The sequence below is a fragment of the Chiroxiphia lanceolata genome, chromosome 3 (assembly GCF_009829145.1).
Source record: "Chiroxiphia lanceolata isolate bChiLan1 chromosome 3, bChiLan1.pri, whole genome shotgun sequence".
Classification (NCBI taxonomy): domain Eukaryota; kingdom Metazoa; phylum Chordata; class Aves; order Passeriformes; family Pipridae; genus Chiroxiphia; species Chiroxiphia lanceolata.
Window position 1 is genome coordinate 55,875,506 of NC_045639.1, and position 21,875 is coordinate 55,897,380.

Consider the following 21,875-nt stretch of genomic DNA (forward strand, 5'->3'; position numbering starts at 1 on the left):
TACTTGAATAACTATACTTGATCTGAGGTTCAATGGAGATTATTTTAAACACACAAGTGACACTGTTACATACACTTCTAAAAATATTAAAGTTAAGTTATTTACTTTTGAAATTACCCATCACACAGTCTGTGATTCAATAAAGCAGTACTGGTGTTATAAATGTTGATTCAAAATTTGAACCTAAAACCCAAGCCACTTCAGTTTAACTTTACAAAAAAAAAACAACCCTGAAACATTTAAATGAAACAGTCATGTACTGGGAAAGCAAAACAACACAATGTTATGTAAAAATACTTCTGACGGAAACATGCATTTTGGATACAAAATCACTGTGTTTAATTCACGTTTTTGGAATATTATGACATTTCTTGCAAAGAACAGATCTGGTAATTTCCAGCTATATCTACGCTGTTTTATTCTTTGCTATTGTAAAGATCAGGATTGTTTGCAAGCTTCTGTCTTAACCTCTAAAACACCCAACTGCAGTGCCAGTGAAAGCAGAGACCTGCTGCGCTTCTCTGTGCCCCCTGGTGGTTAAGGGCACACTGAAAATGGCTGCTGTTACATTACTGCAGAGGTCCAACTTTTCCATAAACCCAAGCTTCCCAGCCCACAAAACTGCTGTAGTAGATTTTCTTAGAGGTGCTCTCTCCATCCTTCCACCACTTAGATACGTGGAAGAACCTTCAATGCCTGTGCATCAGTTGTCTCACAGACAATCTTACCAGCAAATGAAAGATGAAAGCATGGACATTTGCTGCTCTTCTAGTCTTTCCACCTCTGAAACAGAAGGGGTAACTGAATGCTGCAGACAGATTAACTGCTGCAGTACCACATGGGATCCAACAAATTTCAACAATCCTTAGGAAATGAAGAGCAAACTCTTCTGGAGTTTTAGTCTCACCTCTCCTGCCACCTCTCTCCCTTTTTGAACATGAAACCAGACCCACTGAAGGTGGCAAAATCTGATGAAATAACACACCAAGAAGTCGCTGTACGCTGAATTTTCCATTACTAAAGATCAGTGATAAAACATAGCAAGAAGCACAAGGTGTGAGAAAAAAACCCAAATAGTTCATGTTTCCTTTTTTTCCTGAAGAATCTTACAATCATAAAATGGTTTGAGTTGGAAGGGACATAAAGGATCATCTAGTTCCAACCGTCCCTGCCATGGGTAGGGATGCCATTCACTAAATGAGGTTGCTCAGGCAGGACCCATACAACCTGGCCTTGAATACTTTCACAGATGAGGCATCCACCTTTCACAACTGAAGGCTGTTGTACTAGTTTTGCACAAACTCTTCACGCACTGCTGTGGCTAGATTTCGGACAGAATTACTAATAGTAAACATACGAAGAACAGCTGCTTCATTTTTCAACATTATTTTCTGCTTCCAAATGAGCACTTAAACCTTAAAACCCACACACTTCTTCCTTTGAGAATACTGAAAACTACAAGGTAGTAGTACAATATTGTTCTACAAGGTAGAACATAAACAGCTCCTAGAACTTAAACTGACCATTTGTACAATAACTTTACCTTTCTTAAATCTGTTCTATTTAAGGCTTTTTAATAGGATCAGATCCATTCAAAGAGCATGGCACGGCCATCTCTGACACAGATTAGACTGCGCTTACAAAAATTCATAGTATGAAATCTCCAATCTCTAACAGAGGATACGATCAGAAGTATCTTTACCTTTTACAGTTTAAAAAACTCCCTGGGTACAATGTTTTAAGTCAAAACTTTCAAAAGCATCCAAGGACTAGGCTAGTGAGTCCTACAGTGAAAATAATGTTCACACACTTCAAGGAATCAAAGGCAAATACATTAAAAAGGTCATCTAGAACACCTGTATTTATTTCATAATGAATTATGATTTGTCATGAGAATATATTTGAATAAAGTATTGTAATTCGTGTTGTCTGCACAAAACCTTATGGCAAAATTTCAGTTATGTTTGTGCATGCATACATACACACATACAGTTTTACCTCTTCCTTTACCTTTTCAAATCCTTCTGCCAATTTATTACATACAACTTAAATTCATACAATGTGCCTGCATACAGAACAGTTGCATCAATGACTGATGTTGGAGAAGAGATCTTATTTGCAGAAGCTTAAATAAAAATTAAAGTAATATCATGAATCATTTTAAAGGAGAGTGATAAATTCTACTTACCGCTTCCAACTGATCCATAAGCTTGGATAAAAATTTACGGCATTCTGGGGTTTTACTATCAATCTTCATCCCTGTTTGCATTGCATACAAACGGCCTTGAAACGACACAAAACACAAAAACAACAAAAGTGATTATCTAAGGCAAAACCCATTAGTAAACAAAGCAATGCCTCCCATGCATCTGAAAGACAAACTCATGGTTTAACAGTGTAATGACATCAGTACTAGTGAGCAATGACAGTGAAATCCAGATATGCTTGGTCTTGCAGAGATACTAGGAGATATTTTTGTGAGACTTATGCTTTATTTCCCCCCAATGACTACTCCCACTGATTTCAAATTATCACTATTATGCAATATTAAGTGATTTTGTAAATTATCGCTTCCCTTGCTTGCAATGCTCTCAAATAGGAACTTCGGGTCGATTTGAGAGTGTGTGTATATATCTCAAAAATGGAACTTCATGTAGTAGGAACCAGTTAGCTTTAAAACACCACTTTATTAAACAGAATTAAGCATCTATTATCTCCATGTACATAGCATCAAAAAACTCAAGACAAAAACCTGATCTTTAAAGCAGACAAGACAGGTTTTATTACACTTTATCTGCAAGTAGATTTGTCAGTTTTTAATATGATCTTGAAAATGAACGAAGATGAACACCTTCTGATTAAAAATTATCTTTTTACTACCAAACTCTGTGAATTCTAGATTTGCACATGGTAGAACTTTATAGGCTTCATGAAACTGTGGGCAAACCCAAACAACTGTTATTTATTAGGATTAACATGCACAGAGAAGGGAAAATGGACAGAAACATTCAGTAACCAAATGCAGAACATCTTCCACAAAAAAGGCATTCCACTAACTCTCACTCTTGACCTCTAAGGCAGTCTTACAGGACACTTTCTATGCTATGTAGACTTCATCAAGTGACAATACTAAGCTAATGACTGACAGGTACTCTTAAGCCCACCTTATTTATCTTCAAGATGCTGACGTTAATATTAAACATTATGAAACCAGTACACACAAAGTTGAAATTAGATTTCAAACAAATTCAAACACAGAAAGAGACAGAGATTTGTATCTAAGGCACTGAAATAAATAAAGTCTACCATCAATTAAAATACCATCATCACATGACAAGGAATTAATACTCAGTCTTCAATTAAATTGATTTTTAAGTAAATTCTTGACTGTAAGTTCCCCTGAACACATTTCATGGTATAATTTAATAATATAAAACTTAAGAATTAATATAAGGGTTGCTAAACCTATAAGCCATCGAGATCAGTAGTTTCTTTTTGATGGATGGAAGTTTCAGATGTTTTCAGAAGCAAATAAATTAAGTTGAGACCAATATGCATTAGGGCGACAAATTCAGAATACCCTTGGTCATTACTGGATATAGATTTATCTTACTTACTGAAGTATGCATCTTCAGATCTCTTCCATAACTCATTTACATAAAAAGAACTCTGATCCCATATAAATGGATCTTGCAAATGTCTTTAGTCTTGAGGATGTTTAATAATTAAAAGATGTCCTAATTTTTAACTGTTACTCTTGTGTTACCATATGTGGCTTTTTTCACACTCTTTGCAAATACTTCCATTTAAATAGTGAAAGCAAGGTAATTTTTTTCCTCACTAATACCCAAAGGGGTGTATTTACAGGAATGTGCCATCTGTAGGCTTCGTAGACAGCCATGAAAAGCCAGCCCTTTCCCCTCTTAGGATTTCAGAGGCTCAGAAAACCTTTAAGACTCCTTCAGGCACTCCAGTGAACAAATGCAGAAGAGCAAGTCTTGAACATACAGAAAACACAGGTCAGAGAACAATAGTTACAGTTAATAAACATGTTTTTCTTGTCCATATATAACTTTACACTGTGGCTGATATCAAGCAATGTTCCATACCAACGCCACTTTCCTGCCAACAGAAGATTCTGGGACCAAAGTGCCCAAGAGTCCTTAGGTCATTCACGATTGAAGGTCTATCATCCAAAGCACAGACTGTCAAGAAAACACGAAGGTGCTCTAGCAGCAGCAGTTCTACAGACACTAAGAACAGAGACATCCTACAGGCAATTAATGTCACCTGAAATAAATGTGTTCCATCCGTCACAGTAATTACATCTCTGTACCACACAATCGACCATATGAGACAGTAACCACATTTAGCCACCAATTCCCAATTTGGATCAGTGCCCGTATAAATTGTATAGGAGATTTCCTGAGAGATATTATTAACTGGTAAAAGGTCAAAGCACACTTAAGTTACTGTAATAAGAGAGTCTACTGTGATCTTCAGGAACTTTTGAAGTCCAGACTTTTTGCATACTCACTTCTTTGCATAGATTTGAAAGGAGGACTACTGCATAACAAACCTGTCTAGACAGGTGTCTGATGAGGCAGTCACTGAGATAAAGGCAAAAGCTATTCCTTCTTTCTCAAGTAAGTGGTGATCAAGAAAGAGCGGGATGTCCGAGAAAACTCCGATTGACAGAGTATCACTACCTAGTAACATTCCATACTAAAAGGTAGTCTTGACTCAGATATCACTGATAAAAGAACCTGATTGTAATGAAGGATAAGGCAACTTGCAGGTCAGAAAATGCAAACCATACCCTTCCAGTCAAAATCTCCACAATCATCAGTTTCAGTTGATGAACTGAAGATACAGAAGAAAAAGTACACTCTCCACAGTCTGAATCTCACCATTGCCAAACAAAATGTTGTTAAGTATGTTTAGGCACACTTACTGCTTTACTCAGCGCTGTTCTAGTCAAAAGTAGGGCTTTGGGATAGAAAACTTCTATCAACAATCACTAAACTTATCAAGCAAACAGCACTTAAAACAGCTGAAAAACTGAAAGAACTAGAGATTTCTAGAGACAGAAACAAAATGGGAAGACAAGGAAATAATTTGGTATTTACCTTTAAAGACACCACTGAAATAAAAATAATATTTTTAATGTTTCAAAATTTTGCTTTTGAAATTATCTGTATGAAGAGCAATATGTGAGTGAATCTGAAAGCAACAAGCAGTAAGCAATTTCTTGTCAAATCCCTTGCCTTATTACCGACAACAGGAAAAAGTGTCTATTAGTTCTACTCTTTCCATTTCTGAATACATTGTATTCCTAAGGCAAACAATTAAATTCCAAATGCAAGTTTTTCCATGTCTGCATCTTTTGCCATTCTCTCTGCTCTCTCTAATTTTGAAATGTCCCAAGTGTAGGTTATCTGTAAGACTGTGTTGGTTCTGATACTACTACCTTTGCCAATTAAGGTGTTAGAAGTCTCTAGCATATCTTTTACTTTTGTGTGTACTTCATCACACAAGTATTACTTATAGTAAAGATACATAATAGTAACTGAAAAAACATGTTTTCATCTAGTGAAGGAAATCTATTAATGCCCTTTTCCTGTCTAACTTGCAGCAAATCAGCAAACTGACTAAATTTTCAGCAGCAATGAGCAAAATGTAACTTTCCAGTGTTAATATCGTCAGTCAAATTTTAAACTGGCAATTAATGGTTAAAGAACTGTCTGCCATGTGTATGTTGACAGGTAATCTCAGTAGCAAATAACTCATAAGCAAGAGGCTAAAAGTTTTCTGCCTCCAACATCTCCGCTGAGAAAGTCGTCAGTGACATGAGTTCAGTTGCCCCCTCCCCTCCATATCTAAAAGAAAAGAGAGTAATTATTTACATTCCTTTAAATACAGCTGTTTTGGTTCCTGTAATATTGCAAAAGTAGTGGCATGTATTATTACTGTGCTTGCTAAGTCACAAAACTTCTGCTTTAATGGAAGTGGTTCAACTTCTAACAAGTGGAAGTTAATCTCCTGAACAGTATGGACACCACAGAAAGAAATCCTCTTAGTGTTCTGTATTACGAATGCATTATTTTACCTTATAAAATACCATACTTGAGATGCCATTTTACATCAAAATTATTTCATAGAAAAAAAAAGTCCAAAGTGCATGCCCCTGATGACCGCAGTAATATACTGTAAAACTAAACAGCTAGACTTAAAGGGGCCATTTGCTTAGTAACGTTTGATAAAAAAAAAATTCCTTTGTGAAAAGCTAAGCTTCTGGAAATGGTGGCGTAAAAAGACAACTACAACCATACATGGTAGCTGGAAAAGTTTTCAAGTTTTTAAGCCTAAATGGAGTATATGAAGAAAGCAGACAATCTGGGAATTAAGGGACCTGTAATTCTCATCTCTCTTCACTATTTGTGGTGAAGTTCTGGAATTCTTGTAAACAAACAGACGAATGAAATTATTCCTTCTTTTTGTTTTATGCACTCACCATAATAACAGACACAACTATTTTTTGCCCCCTTTATCGAAATCAGATAGCAAAAAAGACATTAATGCAGCCAACAACAGTAGCATATGCATAAAGTAAAGCACTAACAAGGTAAAGGAGTCTACATAGAGCTAATGTCTAAATATTAATGAATATTATAAGTAGAGCTAAAGTCACTTGTAATTTTATACACAAAGAACTGTTTTGCCAATTATTAACTAAAAGAGAGCTTGCTCTCAGTTTGCAGACAGGACATTTATCTTCAAATTCATAAAGACTTGGCAAGTTATCATTCTCACAAAAATGTTTTGCCAAGACAGCTACAAAATATACATCTTGACTTGCTGCCCTTAATCTTTGTTCACTAAATACTAAGTGTGGGTGTGCTGGATGGAATTATACAGTGAGCTTTACAGAAACTTCTTTGCCTTCATTTATGTCACGTTATTTTTCCTTTGCTAACACCCAGCACAATTTCAGAGAAAGTACTTTGCCTTTAGTATGTGCCAGGCATTCATTCTCATACACATTAAGTTACTCCAGATTTATGTTTGGATAACAACTGAAACTCCCCTCACTCCCACTTTAAACTAACTCTGTGCCAAGTAAAAAATACTGGAGAACAAAAGTTCCAGCCAGTAAGCATGCACAAAACGCTGATTCTATGTTCTAAATTCTGTCCTCCTACCCATCTTTCTTTTTCCTGGCCTAACAGGATCAAAAGATTAAACTTTTTTTCCCTGTACATATTTAATTCTCTGGCATTCAAAAAGAAAAATTATTAGCAACTGGAATATTTTCGACATTTGAGAGTAACAAATTGCGATAAAATAGTAACAAATAACATTGCAGTAAACTTTAACTATAACTATATTTTTATTCTGATTAAGGAATGAAAGCTTTTTCAGGCCATAATTTATTATTCATTCATATTCTTCACCTTCCTCTTCCCTTTGTCAAACCACTGACAGAAAAACATTTGTTAACTGCTTGGTACAGGAAGCCAACAGCTGGAATACAAATGTAGGAAGTAAGAGATACTACTGGAAACATTTTCATATAAAAATGAATTATGCTTGCTTTCATGAACATTAATGTGCCATATTTCAGTCATGCAATTTCTGCATGCAAATCATAAATACACGGTATTTCTACATGGCTAAGTGCAAGTTGTCTGAATCCAAAGACTTTTAAAAACAGATTTAACAGTTCTGACAAAGTAACTTTGAAGGGCCTTATACTGCCTTTTCATTATAAGATGCTGAAGAAAACTTAGCAAAAGACAAGATATTAGACTGGCAGCATCAACTGAAAAACCTAAAACATTCCAGAGAAAGCAAATATCATGACCCCTTTGTCCCCTCGGGTTCTTTCACAGTATTTTAAGTTTTAGCGAGGAAAATGGACTCACAGCAGTATAATTCAGGGTAATGTAACATGCTAGACAAATTCTGTCAAGTTAACATGACCTCAAATAAAATGTCTCTTATTTAAAATTCCTGACAGTTACAGTAAGTTACATTACAATTCCATTTTATTTGAATAATAGCAACTTGTAAACAAGATAAATAGGTGAGACAAAATTTCCAGTGACAAACAAGTGGTAACTACTAAGGTTAGCTGACAAATAATCTAGTAATATCTATCACAAATCCTAGGAAATTACTCTGTATTTTATACTACCATATTTCAGTCTGGTTTAAGGACTAATTTTGATCTTGTAAAATCTGAATAAGAGTGGAATTCATAAGCTTCTAAGCTTTTGCACAATACTTAAATTACCAGTATTTTTAGAAGCTTGTCTCTACAGTCTAATAAAGAAAAGGAAATATTTCTAGTTAAATCAGAAAAACTACATTAAATGTAGGATTTATAGCAATTGAGATCTCTAGAATACAACAGGAGGGCAAGGCAGCTACTCTGGATTAGTTACCGCCAAGTCACAAGGATAAAACAGCTTGTAGTGATTAGAGCACAAATCTTCTGTGGAACACCCTCCAGTTTGGTTTAAACTGGAAGAAGAAGCCTATTTTGTGCCCTGGAAATCTTTTGGTTCAAGACGTTGTCAACTAGTTCTGGGAAGAAAAATTGTCTCTTTTGCTTTTTCTCTCCTGCTTGATCTCACAAAACCAGAAATATTAATACAATACTAAGATCCTTCAGAAGCATTTCTCTGGTGCTTTTGCATGTCAAGAATTTAAAAAGTGAAGAATTTTTCACACCTTTTTTAAGATCAAATTTACTGATCTCACATGAATGTTTTTTGATGTTCAGTACACTGTAAAGCAAAAGTCATCACAGCTCTGCTTTTCGGAAGTTACTAGAATCATAATTTCTCATGTTGCATCCATCAGACATCCAAACACTGTTGTGTGTTAGGGTGTTATATATTATGAAACATCAGTCCCTTTCTGGCAACTCATTTGCATTCTCTCAATACTTTTGAATCAGAACATCAATGCCCAGTAAGTACAGAAGTCCAAAATAAACTACCAATCATCTTTGCAAAGAGCTTAACAACACTACTGAAAGGCTGAAACAACAGCCATTAAGGAAAATCTTGCTTTAAACTCTAAACTAGAAATTTTTGGAAGACACAGCTACTCTCAAGACTTACAGTTATTAAAAAAATTACTTTGAGTCAAACTGTCTATGCCAGAGATATAATTTATTCAGTTATTACAGGCCAGAGATTTTTTTATCAGAGCCTGCCTCCTTGTGTCTGTAGAATAACATCTCAAAGTAGTCAAACAGACTCATTTCAGTTTTCAACATAAAAATTTATTTTATTGACTACCAATTAATTATTTGCCTTTTGCTAGACAACCAGTGTAGCGTAGATTTCTGGTATTCCCTTATACCTGCTGAATCAGTTGACCTTTACTGAACCTGAAACAGCTACATACATTAACCACTAAGGGTCTAATCTCTTTTTAAAGAGAATTATTTTGTGAGATCATGTCCTGCACAACTTAAAAAAGTTTTTTTATTTCTTTACAGTCTGTGTTCTAAGTAGAACACATTTAACAACCAAGTTGCTTCCAGACAGTATCATATTTTTATTGCTTCATTACACACAACATATAAAAGTACTGATCATATCCTGCTTGGAATTTGAATACCTAAAAAGGAGGTTAAGGACAAAGGTTTTGTAAGGAATACACAGGACTACCACCAATAAACCCATTTTTTAATTTTTGCAGTGTTTCTAGGAAGTACCACAACAAAAAGTATCTGTGATGTGTTACAGCATGCAAGAACATCAATATTTTTCTACATTTTATTTCTTTTGTGGAAAATTATGTGGCAGTTGAAAACTACAAATAATCCCTGTTGTAGCTATTCATACTGTGCAAAACAGATTAATGTTCATTAAATTATTTTTTCTTTAAATTAATATATGCCAGCAATATCAAAGGAGTGGGAGTCCTGTCTTCACCCCACGTCACAGTGTCCTGTTCCTTGTCCTTGTCTGTGTGGGAGTACAGCTGTTTAAGAAGCAGTGAATTGGCCTGGATGAAAAATAGCTTACTATTGGCTTTCATCATACTAGGGCTGGGAATGAGAGGCCAGAGAAGGACTACGGTATCTTCTTTAGGTGGCACCACTGATTTATGCTAGCTTAATGCTTAAAATGCACTATACCCCAAAAAACATAAGAGACAAAAACGTAAAACAGTGTATGCAACTAAAATGTGTAACTGCCATTTAAATTCTCAGCTTTAAGAGTGCACTATCCACCACCTCTCATGGATGCTGATGAGAGACAAAAATATTAACATGGCAGTAAGTAGTTACTCCTGACAATTTTATTGCTAAGCTATAGAAAGCAATATTTTAGGTTGCAAACATATCTTGTCACATTTTTGCTTCTGATGTTCAAATTAATTCGTGTCACAGCTCTTATTATCAGAAATATACAAGTGGAATTTAACTAAAATGAACATAAATCAAAACCTAGCAAACATATGTTCATGCTGACGACTACTGTGCTATGGAAACATTAATAATACTAGGACCAAAGCTTTGTTATAGGTATGAGCCACTTACAGCAATATTCCAAAGCTATAAACACGTCACTCTTCAGACTGATAGTTACACCCAGCAGATGACCAAAAGTCAGATGGTTCTGCCTCACAGAGCTGCTGTGGGTGATAGAACGTGCAGCACTGACTCAGCACATGACCTGTCACTGCAGGGCCCCCTCTGGCTGCTGGGTCACACCAGCCTCCCGCTCCCAGGACACACAGTGCCAGGGATGCATCTGCAGATGAGGCTGGTGGAGAAGCACCAGCACAGAGAACACCACATGTTCCAGCACACACCGAGATTTCCTCACACTATTCCCTCCACACAATACATTATAGAAAATGTATAGAGCTCCTCTGAAACACATTTCAAAGGCTAAACAAAGAGATGTTCACTTTTTTCAGTGAAGCATCTAATGAGAAACACTGCTTTAACTCTACATAAATCTGCATTGCTTTCAAAACGTTATCTGAAAAGTATCCTGAAACTTTTTTGTATACCCAGACCTACATTTTTAAAAACCTATCTCTTCAGTAAAGCTTTTATTATTCATTGAATGCTAGCAGTATATCCAGTACATTTTTTGGACAGTAGCAATATTAATAATTAATACTTTGGGATTTCACATAATTGTTCTAAACCCACGATGTTAAAAATTAATGGCTCATAAATCTTGCTTCAAAGCCAGAACTAAATGAAGAAAAAAAAATCCTACGAAACGGGAGTTCTGCATTTTAGTCAATCCAGACAATACTCATCCACCATGGGAGGAAATAAGTGTCACCAGTGGAACACTGGTGAAAATTAATTCTTCTCCTTTGTGTATTTAAAAGAACAAAGGATCTGAGCAAGACCTAACTTGAAAATGAGGTGTCACTGTTTTTCACTTTATGTAATACTTTAATTAGAATATAGCCTTCACTGTACTCAGTAATTAATCAGATGTGTTGAAGTATTCAAATGAAAAAATAAAATTTTCAGACTGCTTAGGACAGACAAGGCAAACAACTTTACAGAAAATGGTAATTATCCAACACAGGCTTTTCTTCCCTCTACAATAAGACTTACATAAAGTTTCAGAATTGAAAAGACAAAGAAAAATAGAGTCCAGACACTTAACCATTTCTGTTTTAAAATAAAAACAGACTTGTATCTTGTCATCTATACTAAGAGCTAGTGTTTTTCTTGTCTAGCCAGATAGGGTATTACATCTGATAGAAAAACCCAAAGAAACACACACACAAAAAAAAAAATCAAACCAAAAAATCAGTGTAACTTGACCTAACTGCTACACAAAGTGTGCCTTGTCTCATGTTTTGCCATTAAATAAAGAGCAAGTACTATTGAGAACAACCAATGTTCTAATATGTGGCTATCTCCCTTCTCCGGTTGCAGTTTTCCACATTAGCACAGTATTCCTGCGTAACACATAAAAGTTTATATTATTCTTCTGTCATTGAACTGTCAGATTTTTCAGAGCTTTCTGAAGATCCAATTTCATGAATTCATCCTTACAAATTAAACTATATCTATTTTTTAGCTCTTTTTGAAGACAAGCCAAATAAACCCCTCAGATGATTTCGCATCTCAATAAAAAGAAAAAACCAAACAACACTGTGACTAGATAGATACCCTCCTTCCCCTTAAGGGTAGTGGTCGTCACAGACATAAACAGACATTCCTGGTGATCTCAGGCATTTTCCCAGTGTGGTTTAACTGTAACAGGAATTTACGAATAACAGCAGGCTCGCATTTCTTAGTTCGCTATGAAAAGTCTTCTAGAAAGGCTCACAGTCCACCCTGACGACCATTAGCTTAGAAGCCATGTCAGCTTAAAAAATTTGCCTATTAATTCGGAAGTTTTAAAGTAAGATTTTGCTGTGTTCATTTCAGTGAAACACAGAGAAAAAGAGCCACCCACTCGCCCCTTTTGAGAACCCTGAGAAGGTGACAAAGCCCTACAGAAAATAAAATGAACACTACTGGCAGGACCAAAGACTCTCAAACCCTAAACGCTTACTCAGATACACAGGACAGAAAGGAGGTCTTTTCAGGAGGAGAAAAACTTCGAAAAGGTTCTCGAGTATTATTTTATACCATAATTATTACGGCTATCCCAACACTGACGGAACACTGGAGTTCACACACGTGTGTCCGAGCAGGCACTCGGGCTGCTGGCATACGCCCCCGCCTGCGAAGAGCCTTTAACTCCGCAAAAGGACAGAGCCCACAGGAGGCGGGTCGGGGCAGGACCGCGACCGCCCGGCACCGCCCAGAGGTGGGGCCTTCCCGCCCCACGAACCCTCGCGAACCCGCGCATCCCACGGGCCCCCCAGGCGGGCAAGGCAAGGCAGGGGAGGGGAGGGCAAGGGAAGGGAGGGGCGCTCGGCCCGGCGCGGCGACTGGCGGCCGGGGCAGGGGGCGGTGGCCGAGCCAGGGACCGGCGGGGCGGGGCGGCGCCGCGGCCGCCTCCTCCTCACTCACGTACAGTAGTACGCCACCACGGGCTCGCGCTTGTCCAGCTCCTGCGCGGTCCGCAGATGGTGCTGAATGCTCTTGAGCGCCGGCGGCAGCGGGGGCAGGGCCGGGGTCGCCATGGCGCGCGCAGGCGGCGGAGCACAGCTCTCGCTCCCGGGGCTGGCGCGCGCCGCTTCCGCTTCCGGCTCCGGGCGCCGTGGGCGGGGGCCGGAGGGGGAGGGGGGGAGGCGGAACTGCGCCCCCTGCTGGCCGGGCGGGAGGCACCGCGCCGTGCGGCGCGTCTGTCCGTCTGTCCGCCAGTGCGGACCCACACCCTCAAGCGCCGCCTGCGTGGCCCCTTAGTGCTTGAAACGCGTCCCACAGCAGCTGTGAGGAAGGGCCTGGAGATCTCGGGGCGGCCGCGGCTTCCCCTGGCCCTGCCCGGCCCCGGCTATGCCCTCGCCCTTCCCATCCCTCGTCTCCCTTCCCAAAGAGCTGTGCAGACCCTCCCTTGGAGGTACACCGGCAAGTAAAGCCTCAGATTGAAAAACCTCCCCCTTGGGCTGCGCCAAGGCCACCAGGCGTCCGGGGAGCCTTGTGGGCTGAACTGCACCTTCTCTCCTGGACCTCTGCCCTTCATCACGCAGGAGAAGCCGTATTGTACCGTGGTCTGGCTAATAGGGCTGGGCTGCTTCCCGGCAGCTGTCAGCAGGTCCACCAGCCCTGGAACATACATCTTGTAGGATCACTACTTCCCAGATAACTTCTTATTGGAAGGACCCCCAGAGATTTCTGATTTTGCTGAGAGCAGATAAGAACAGCAAAAGTCGTGAACTGTTGAAGCAAAATGGTTTCAAATGGATCTCACAAATTATTGCAATATGAATTATTTCAGTGTCTATCAGCTTCTCATTATGACAGCATAATTAAAATTATTTTTAAATTTCTTCTAGATAGCCCTGTTGCCAAACCTCTTCTTGGTTCTCAAAATGACTGTCTCCAAGGCAAGAGAATGTCAATGCACCAGGGCATAAATAAAGATGTGTGTTGGAGGGAGGTATGGGGTAGAAGAGATGGCATTGTCTCATTGCTGGCATGGGAGAGTGCTGAAAAGAGAACAGAAGGGAAATGATGTCTGAACAGAAGAAAGAATACCAAGAAGGGAACAGAAAAAGAAGTGGTTACCGGACTGGGATGGTATACTAGTGGTGGTATACTAGAAGCTGGCTGGCCCAGAACAGCTCTATCTTTGATGTAAACGCAATCACATCACAATTACAGCTCTTTGTTAAGTGAGAACTAAAATGGTCATGATCGCTGACTAGAGACAAAACTGACGACAAACACATGAGCTGGGGATTGCTTTGAGTGCTGTCTGTGAAAATGAGGTGGCTCAAGTATGGTGGAGAACAATGAAAAAATTAAAGAAGCACTTACAGCGTGAACCTGACGTAAGCAACAAAAATGCTTCCTCAGTGTTCTGGGAGACAGGACTTCATGTTCTCTGTGTAAAGAAGTAGAATTGAATCAAAGAATCCCGAAGTGGATTATATAATTCCTTTCATAAAGGCAATAAAACCCCAAACCTTCAGATCATCTCAAATATATGCTAAGCATTTGAGTTAAAATCAGCGTAACACAGAGAAACACATGAAGGCATATCAATCTCAGAGGGAGTAAGGGTTGAAGGAAGCTGATAGAAAACAATGTAAATGATGATTCAAGTGGTGGGAGTTTGGGAGACCAGGTGAAAGAAAAGTTTAGAGACCCTTGAGAGTACAATGAATGCCAGGCAAACAAATGGCAAATATAGGAAAAAGAAGTGTTGACAACCATGGGGAAATGGTTTCTTTACATGAAGATAATATCTCCATCACCTTGTTCCAGAAACTAATGACAGAATCAGTCACAGAAAAACATTTGCACTAAAAGGCAATAACGTACATTTTGTTTCTAAATGAAAAACAGAGGAATTTGACTATTTTAATTTCACAGGAAATGCAGGGAAAAAATTGGTGTTGTATCTCATTTCCAAGAAGGAAACTTTTTAATATGTTCCAGATTTTGACCACTAAGGGAAAGGGCATAGTGCTGGGTAATCCAGCTCCTAAAGCTCCCCTGGGGGTCCTCAGGCAGTCCCCTGCTAGTTCTTGTTCTTCAAGGCTCTTGGTGGTTAACAAGGACATCCCCTGAGGGCTTGGGGGTTTTGGCACTCCTCTGGCCTTTCTGAAGTGTTTGGAAATCTACACTACAGAAGAAGAACAGAAAGCAATGGAAATATTAAGCACCAGGGAAAATACTGACAAGGTTGTGATTAAGTTATTTTATTACTATACAAATATCTGATTAAATGTGATTTGCATACCATTGATCACAACTGTACCTAGCACATGAAAGTAAATTCTTCTTTTTAGTAGTTCTATCTATTGTATTCTTTTACAAATAAAAAAAGGGTTTTTTACCTGAGATTACAAGTTTCAGTTGCAAAGAATAAGTCCAGATGGATACTGACATATACAGTGAAAAATCAAACATGTATCAACCAAAGCACATGGCACATTATGCAAACAAGAAATTAGCACAGTGATTTTTATTCCACTTGTAATGCTTGCAAATATCAAATAACTTACAAGTAAGTTTAATGTTGAACAAATCTGATGGTGTTGACTGAACATTTGTTTAAGACAACATATATCTTATTATCGTAGAGAAAAAAATAACATTAATGCTTTAATAAAGTGAATGCACTGAAATTTATCATCTTGTTCTTGATCAGCATATTAAAAAAATCACACATCTAATTGTCACCCACTTTGTTTTAAATGGCCCAGATTCAATCAAATCCAAGACACCTAAATCATGCAATTCCATTTATGTAACAAGGACTACTATTGTGAGTGAGGATTACAACCTTGTTTGGGACTGCATAAGTAGCAGTTGGTGCTAAAACATTTGGTAATAATTTTTCCAGAATTTTCCAAATATTCCTGAAAGGACCCAAATGTCACTGGGACCTCAAGTTTTTATGGTTGAAAAACAAACAGAAAATAGCTAATTGTTATGATTGCTATTCTTATGTATTTTATACAGGAAACTACCTCCTCCTTTCTTTCCCGTTTTAAAATCTGTTTTATTTCCATTATCTCACTTCAGCAGAAGGAAATCACTTGTAAATTTGATATGTTTATTAGTCCCTAAGAAGAAACTGTTGCACACAAAAATATCTGATACCTATATAAAGTTTGAAACCTAATGTAACCACATACGCTTATTGCAGAGAATAATTTTAGTATGCAGACTTCTTTTTTAGCTGTTATTCTAGCAACTTTAGTCAGAGCAGGAAGTTAGGTGTGACACATACAGGAAAAAATTCTGTGGGCCCAATTCTGCAGTCATACACAAGCAAAACTCTCACTGAAATCAAGTCATTATTGGGTCTAGAGAAGGCTTATCTTTGATATTTTATTTTGACACTTTTAAGCCTCTTATGCAAAATTAAGTCTTTACTCCTTCAAAATGGGATCATACTAAAATATTAAAAATCTTCTACATCTTAAGCCAAAACATAAGGAGGGTAAGGCATTCCAGTCAGCACAAAGAATACCATGTGACTCTCTCACTTATAAAAGGAGATTCCCAGCCAGCACGTGAAACTAGCTGGACCACTACAAAGCAAGCTGGTATTGATGGATATGTTGTCCCCACAGTTCTAACCGAGAGTGTCTGCCCTAGGGAGCTGAGATGCAGGTTGTAACAGTGGCACTGATTGGGAAGATGCTCAAATGCTTTCTGGTACTCAGAGATTATCCACCATTACCGCTTAATTCTCAAGCCATAAGAACATGTAAGAAATTTGGAATAGTTTTTCTTGGAAGGTCAATAACCTTATTAGCCCCCATCGCATGCATTCAGAAAACCTGTGAATAACAGTACATTTATAAATTACCTCCTCCTCACATACAGACATTCCTCTGGAGGCAAAACTATTGTTTGTGGCAGGTCATGAAAATATGTTACTCTTTTAAATCTTATTGTCTTTAGTCTTGACATGGAAACCAAGATTATTCACATAATGTGGTAGTTTTTAGATAAGGAGTAAATGTCAGATGACTATTCTGCAGCACTAATCGTGAGTGTGGTTCTCTTCTGCAACACTACATAGAGGACAGGAGATGTTTTTTATTGTGGCTTGAAATAATTTTGATAAAACTACAGGTGGACGCGGTGGTAAATGAGTAGGAGTGGTTGACCTCACTGAGTTTTTAAGAAACCTAGCCTTCTACATGAGATCTCAAAAATTTCAGCAACACACAAGATCATTGTAATCACAGTAAATGTATACATTGCAATAAGAAAAATTGTCTTTTCAAAGTGCTCTGGCACCATGCACCGGGTAACGTTAAACTTTTTTTCAAGTGCTCCCACATCACACATGTAGATTGCATTCACTTTGAAACCAAAGAGCTGAATCTGAAGCCAAAAAGCAACAACTTCAAGGACAATCCTTAAGAAAACAGAGAAGATATAAAACCCCGTGTATGATGACTTTTGGAGAATATCTTCCTGTTTGATGCTCTTACATGCAGCGTAAAGGTGAAAAAAGGCTCCAGGTACGAGTACAATCACCAGCTGTAATGCCCAGAATACCTAAAATGTAGCAGAAAGACAGCTGTCAGATCATTCACAACTGCATAGGGACAGTTAAAATGCGCACATATTGGAACATTTTGCAAGTCTTTTTTTAACATATATTAAATGTTTAAACACTTAGATGACAATAAAGGTAAAAATCACTGTTATGTTTTGATTTGAAATTTCAGTTGGTTTCTGAAACATTAGGATTGTTGTTATGAAGGACAGAAAGCACAAATCCATATTTAGTCACAGATAAAGGGTTATTTAAAGGATATTCTAATGAAAAAAAGATAGGGATAATTAGCCCAGTCAGTTACTACTTCTTATATGGAACACTCATGTTTAAATTTTGCAGTTTATTTTCTTAATCTTAGATTTTTGCAATTAAAAAAACAAACAAACAAACAAAAAAGATAATTACCTGAGGAGTTATAGGCCTGAACTGGTTGTAACAGAAAAGATTAACCTCTCTCTTGTCTGGGTCACAGCTGAAATGCAAGGCCTCATTTCCATAAACAGCAAAGCCCAAAACGCCAAGGAAAAACATTCGAATTGAGCCAAAAAAAAGAGTGTGGAATTGGCCAATTACCGTTGGTGGCCTGAGCTGCAAATCACAGGGTTATTCACCATAAAAACAAAAATGAACACTGTTATTGTTGGAGGTCTACTTGCTCTTTTTCATTATCCAAAATATTTATTTTATTCTACTTGTTTTAAAAGGAGTTTGCCTATGAAGGCTGCAGTAGCTTTCTAACAAAATAACGGCTTACAACACTTTTATTGTTCCCACTAATTTTATATAAACGTTCATTTGTCTAGCAATTGTCAGTTCATTTGTTTCACTGCCTTTATCTGTATTCCGCTGCTGCAGAACGCGCCAGACGGAGCTGAGCGCTTCGACCCAAAGTCTATTCGTTTTGCTGTTGACATGATGTCAGGTGATGGCAAAGCACGGACCGCCGTTCCACCATCAAACCCGACCATGCTTATAACCATACTTATTCCTGCACATTAAAGTTCAGGTCCCCACAGGGCCATTTACAGCCCCCCTCAAGCCGCCTTCAGCATCCCTCCCGGGCAGCACCGCTGCCCTGTGCTCGGGGGCGGCGGGCGCGGCGCGGCCCCCGCGCGGTTTGGGGCCAGACCCCGGCTCCAGGCAGTGCCGTGGGGAGCCGCCCCCGGGTACTCACACATCCCTCCGAGAAGCTCCGGATGTAGTTGGGGGACATGTCTGGGGAAGGTACTCTCCGTGGGGCGGCGGCGACCGGAGCCGGAGCCCTCCCTGGCCCCGGCCCTGGCCCCGACCCCGGCTCGCTCCGCCCTTTGTCCCCCGGCGGGCCCCCGCGGTCGGGCCGGCAGGGGCGCAGCAAAAGCGGGGTCGGTTGGCGCCGGACGATAATCCCGGGCCAGCACCGTCAGCAGCGCTGGCCGCCACCGCCGCCCCCCTGCCGGGTGCGCACCTGCCCCTGCCCCGCTGCCTTACGCCGGCCTTTCACCGCCGCGGTACCGACCATCACCCCGGCCCGGCCCCGGTCCCAGTTAAGAACCCGGTGCATCGCTATCGGGGCTGCCGCCGGCTGGAGGACCCGGCACCCAGCGAGTCGGAACATCCAGAGTTTAATAGCTGCTTTTTAACTAAGTCCAATAAAAAAGAAAGGACGCAACAAGACTTGGAATCCGTTGGTCCACGATTCTGAATTCAAAGAACTAGCAATTGAATTAAGTATTATTAAACACTCTAAAATTGCTATTAATAACTTAATGGCTATAATTGCAATTGATAATTTGCCAGCTTAGTCAGTATGTGCAGTTGAAAGATCTCTAGAAGAGCTAGGCACTCCTGCTGGTAAATAGCCTCAAGGATGTACCTCAACTCAGTGGTCTGAACCGAGTGGGAGTTTTACAAGAAGATGGAGAGAGGAAGAAGAAGACAGGAAACCAGTAAGGGGCAAATGCTGACTTGTCAGTCACTGGAGTGCAATAGTTTATTTGGTATTCTGGGCGCACAAGAAAGTGAAATCCAGACAACAAATCCAAAGAGGGGCATTTATTCTTTTCCCTCTATCATGAGAGAACCTCTCTTGTAACTGGTTGCAGTGTGACTTCAGGCTGATGTAACAAAAGGCATTGCTCCCTCTGTGATGAATGCTCAGAGGCATGGAAGTCTAGGCAGAAGGAGGGAAGAGATGGGAATCATGGTTCATTTTATGTATGGATTTAGCTGTTGTGTGTGTACAAGGTACCTCGATATGACTGTATTAATGACATCATTAAAATAACTGTAGTAAGACATCAGAACATCCTTTGTAAAAGGAATCTGCCCTGTGTCTGCTGAAGTAGCTCAATTGCAAAGAAGCTGAAAAATGCTTCAATAAGTACATGTTATTTACTACAATTTCTAGTTCAGGCAGTTAATGAAATGTCTGTTTATCTCATGGAGTACTGTAAAAGGTGCTGTATCAGTAACACCGAGACTGGGTTTCCAAACTTTTAATAATGCAATCTGCTGCTCTGCTCTGCTGCATAGAGTGAATGCTGAGGTTTGCGTATGTGGAATGAACTAAAAGCAATAATGCCTCATAGTGGTATGTAATCTACAATAAAGTACTGTGGTTCTCAGACTGTGTGACTAACCTTCACCAAAATGCAGTAATTGTGATAACAGTGAATTGTTTTTCAATACATAATATATCTGGAGCTTAATTATCATCCAAAAGTAATTTGAATGTTCCCACAATAGTATGCAATGACTAAATTAGCTCAGCACACTGCGCAGATGTTTATTGTCAGTAATATTTCAATAATTTCATTATTTAAAATGTGAATTGCTATTGAAAACCTGCTGCTGAATATACTTCAAAAATACTTGTTTTAGTATTTATTATGATCTCTTTAAGCAGAAATGTTTATAAACGCAATAACAGGAAAACTGAAAATTTCCTAGTTTCTAAATGGAGATGGATCTTTCAATGCTTTTCATTATGCTTGGTATAGTAGTAATTATTTGCACGTTAATTGATGCACATGAACGCACAATAGTCATGAAGTTTGGTCAGCATTTGATTCCACTATAGACAGAAACAATATTTAAGAACACATTTTAGGTAAAAAAGCTGCACTATACAAATGCTACTTTGTATCTTGTTATTTTCAGGTGAGGATCATGTAATTACTTACCTGTCTAGATCATCTAATCTAAGACAATCAAATCATTCTCTGTAGAACTTCAGAAACAGCACTATGGAAACTTGAATTTCTGTCCTGTGATAAAGATGCTAAAAGAAGAGTTATCTGGCAATGCCCTGATTTAGTTCTGGGAACACATAAGGAATACAGCTTCACTGAACTAAAAAAAAAAAAATAAATTCTGGAGAGGTCGTCAAATAAACCCAGTACAAACCCCAGGAGCATCTGCACTGAAACCCCACTGAGTGTGATAAATGCACCCACAATAAAATTGTCACTTTCTTTGAAGTGGCTCAATACCTGCCATGTGAGATCAAGCACAGGAATCCCATTATCTTCACACTAGGAGAAACTAATAGCAATGTTTTTCTTTTGGCATGTGTGTTCAATAATGTGCTTTGCAACACCACATTAGGAGGATAACTTGAGATGGAAGTAGAGTAAGTTGGTATTCTGCAGTCCTTTTGAATGCAGTCTGCTGACAAAACTCAAGCCATTCCGGGAACTCTGTTGACAGAAAATCAGTATTTGTTTTGAATCTATAGAAGCAGCTGTCTGTTAATTGTCTATCACAAACAAATGGGATGGAAGATGTTGATATCGCACTTGTTTCCAAGTCAGTCCTAAGCCTGTCTTTCGACTCAAGTTGGCAACTCAGCTATTTGCTCTTTAACCTTTTAATGTGTTGGAGTCCTACTGAATAATCACAGTAAAACAAATGGAATCTAAATGCATGCATAAAGCTGCAGTTGTGCTTGGAGGGATGAGCTGTGTGTTTAACATTAAGCACCCAATTCATTGCTTTAATAGAATGGTTAAATGTAGTGGCCCCTATTACCCTTGTGCCATGAAAGAAACAGCATCGTGAAAATGGCACAAACAATTGAATTGGTATTAATAAAATAAGTTTTTTTCTACAAAAAGAGAGGTAGCATGCTAAATGTTGGAGAACAGCTGCTTCTGACAGCTTTCCAGCTTTGTCTAATGTTGGAAGCACCTGAATTTCCATTTTGCTTTTCAGAGTTCCCTGTGTTGAAGCTTAGGTCCAGTGGAA

General features: G+C 38.9%; 2 protein-coding genes across 5 annotated transcripts in view; both read right to left on the bottom strand.

The window, feature by feature from the left end:
- The window catches only part of VTA1 (vesicle trafficking 1), a 35,082-nt gene extending 21,874 nt beyond the window's left edge, over positions 1-13,208 (bottom strand). Inside the window, exons 1-2 of one of the 4 annotated variants that reach the window (XM_032682789.1) lie at positions 13,032-13,208; positions 2,189-2,283 (exon numbers count right to left, since the gene is read on the bottom strand). In XM_032682789.1, the coding sequence (XP_032538680.1) occupies positions 2,189-2,283; positions 13,032-13,140 (204 nt within the window). In that variant the 5' untranslated portion in view covers positions 13,141-13,208. Of the gene's footprint in view, positions 1-2,188; positions 2,284-12,175; positions 12,228-12,563; positions 12,750-13,031 lie in introns of those variants that run through there. The other 3 variants (XM_032682788.1, XM_032682791.1, XM_032682790.1) reach the window with 3 other exon arrangements.
- A 2,088-nt stretch (positions 13,209-15,296) lies between these two features.
- Positions 15,297-18,945, bottom strand: GJE1 (gap junction protein epsilon 1). Its single transcript, XM_032684428.1, has 3 exons — positions 18,826-18,945; positions 18,057-18,239; positions 15,297-17,647 (listed from the first exon to the last, which is right to left on the bottom strand). The coding sequence occupies exons 1-3, from the start codon at positions 18,862-18,864 to the stop codon at positions 17,252-17,254; spliced, it is 618 nt and encodes a 205-aa protein (XP_032540319.1). The 5' UTR covers positions 18,865-18,945; the 3' UTR covers positions 15,297-17,251.
- Between the last annotated feature and the right edge of the window lie 2,930 nt (positions 18,946-21,875).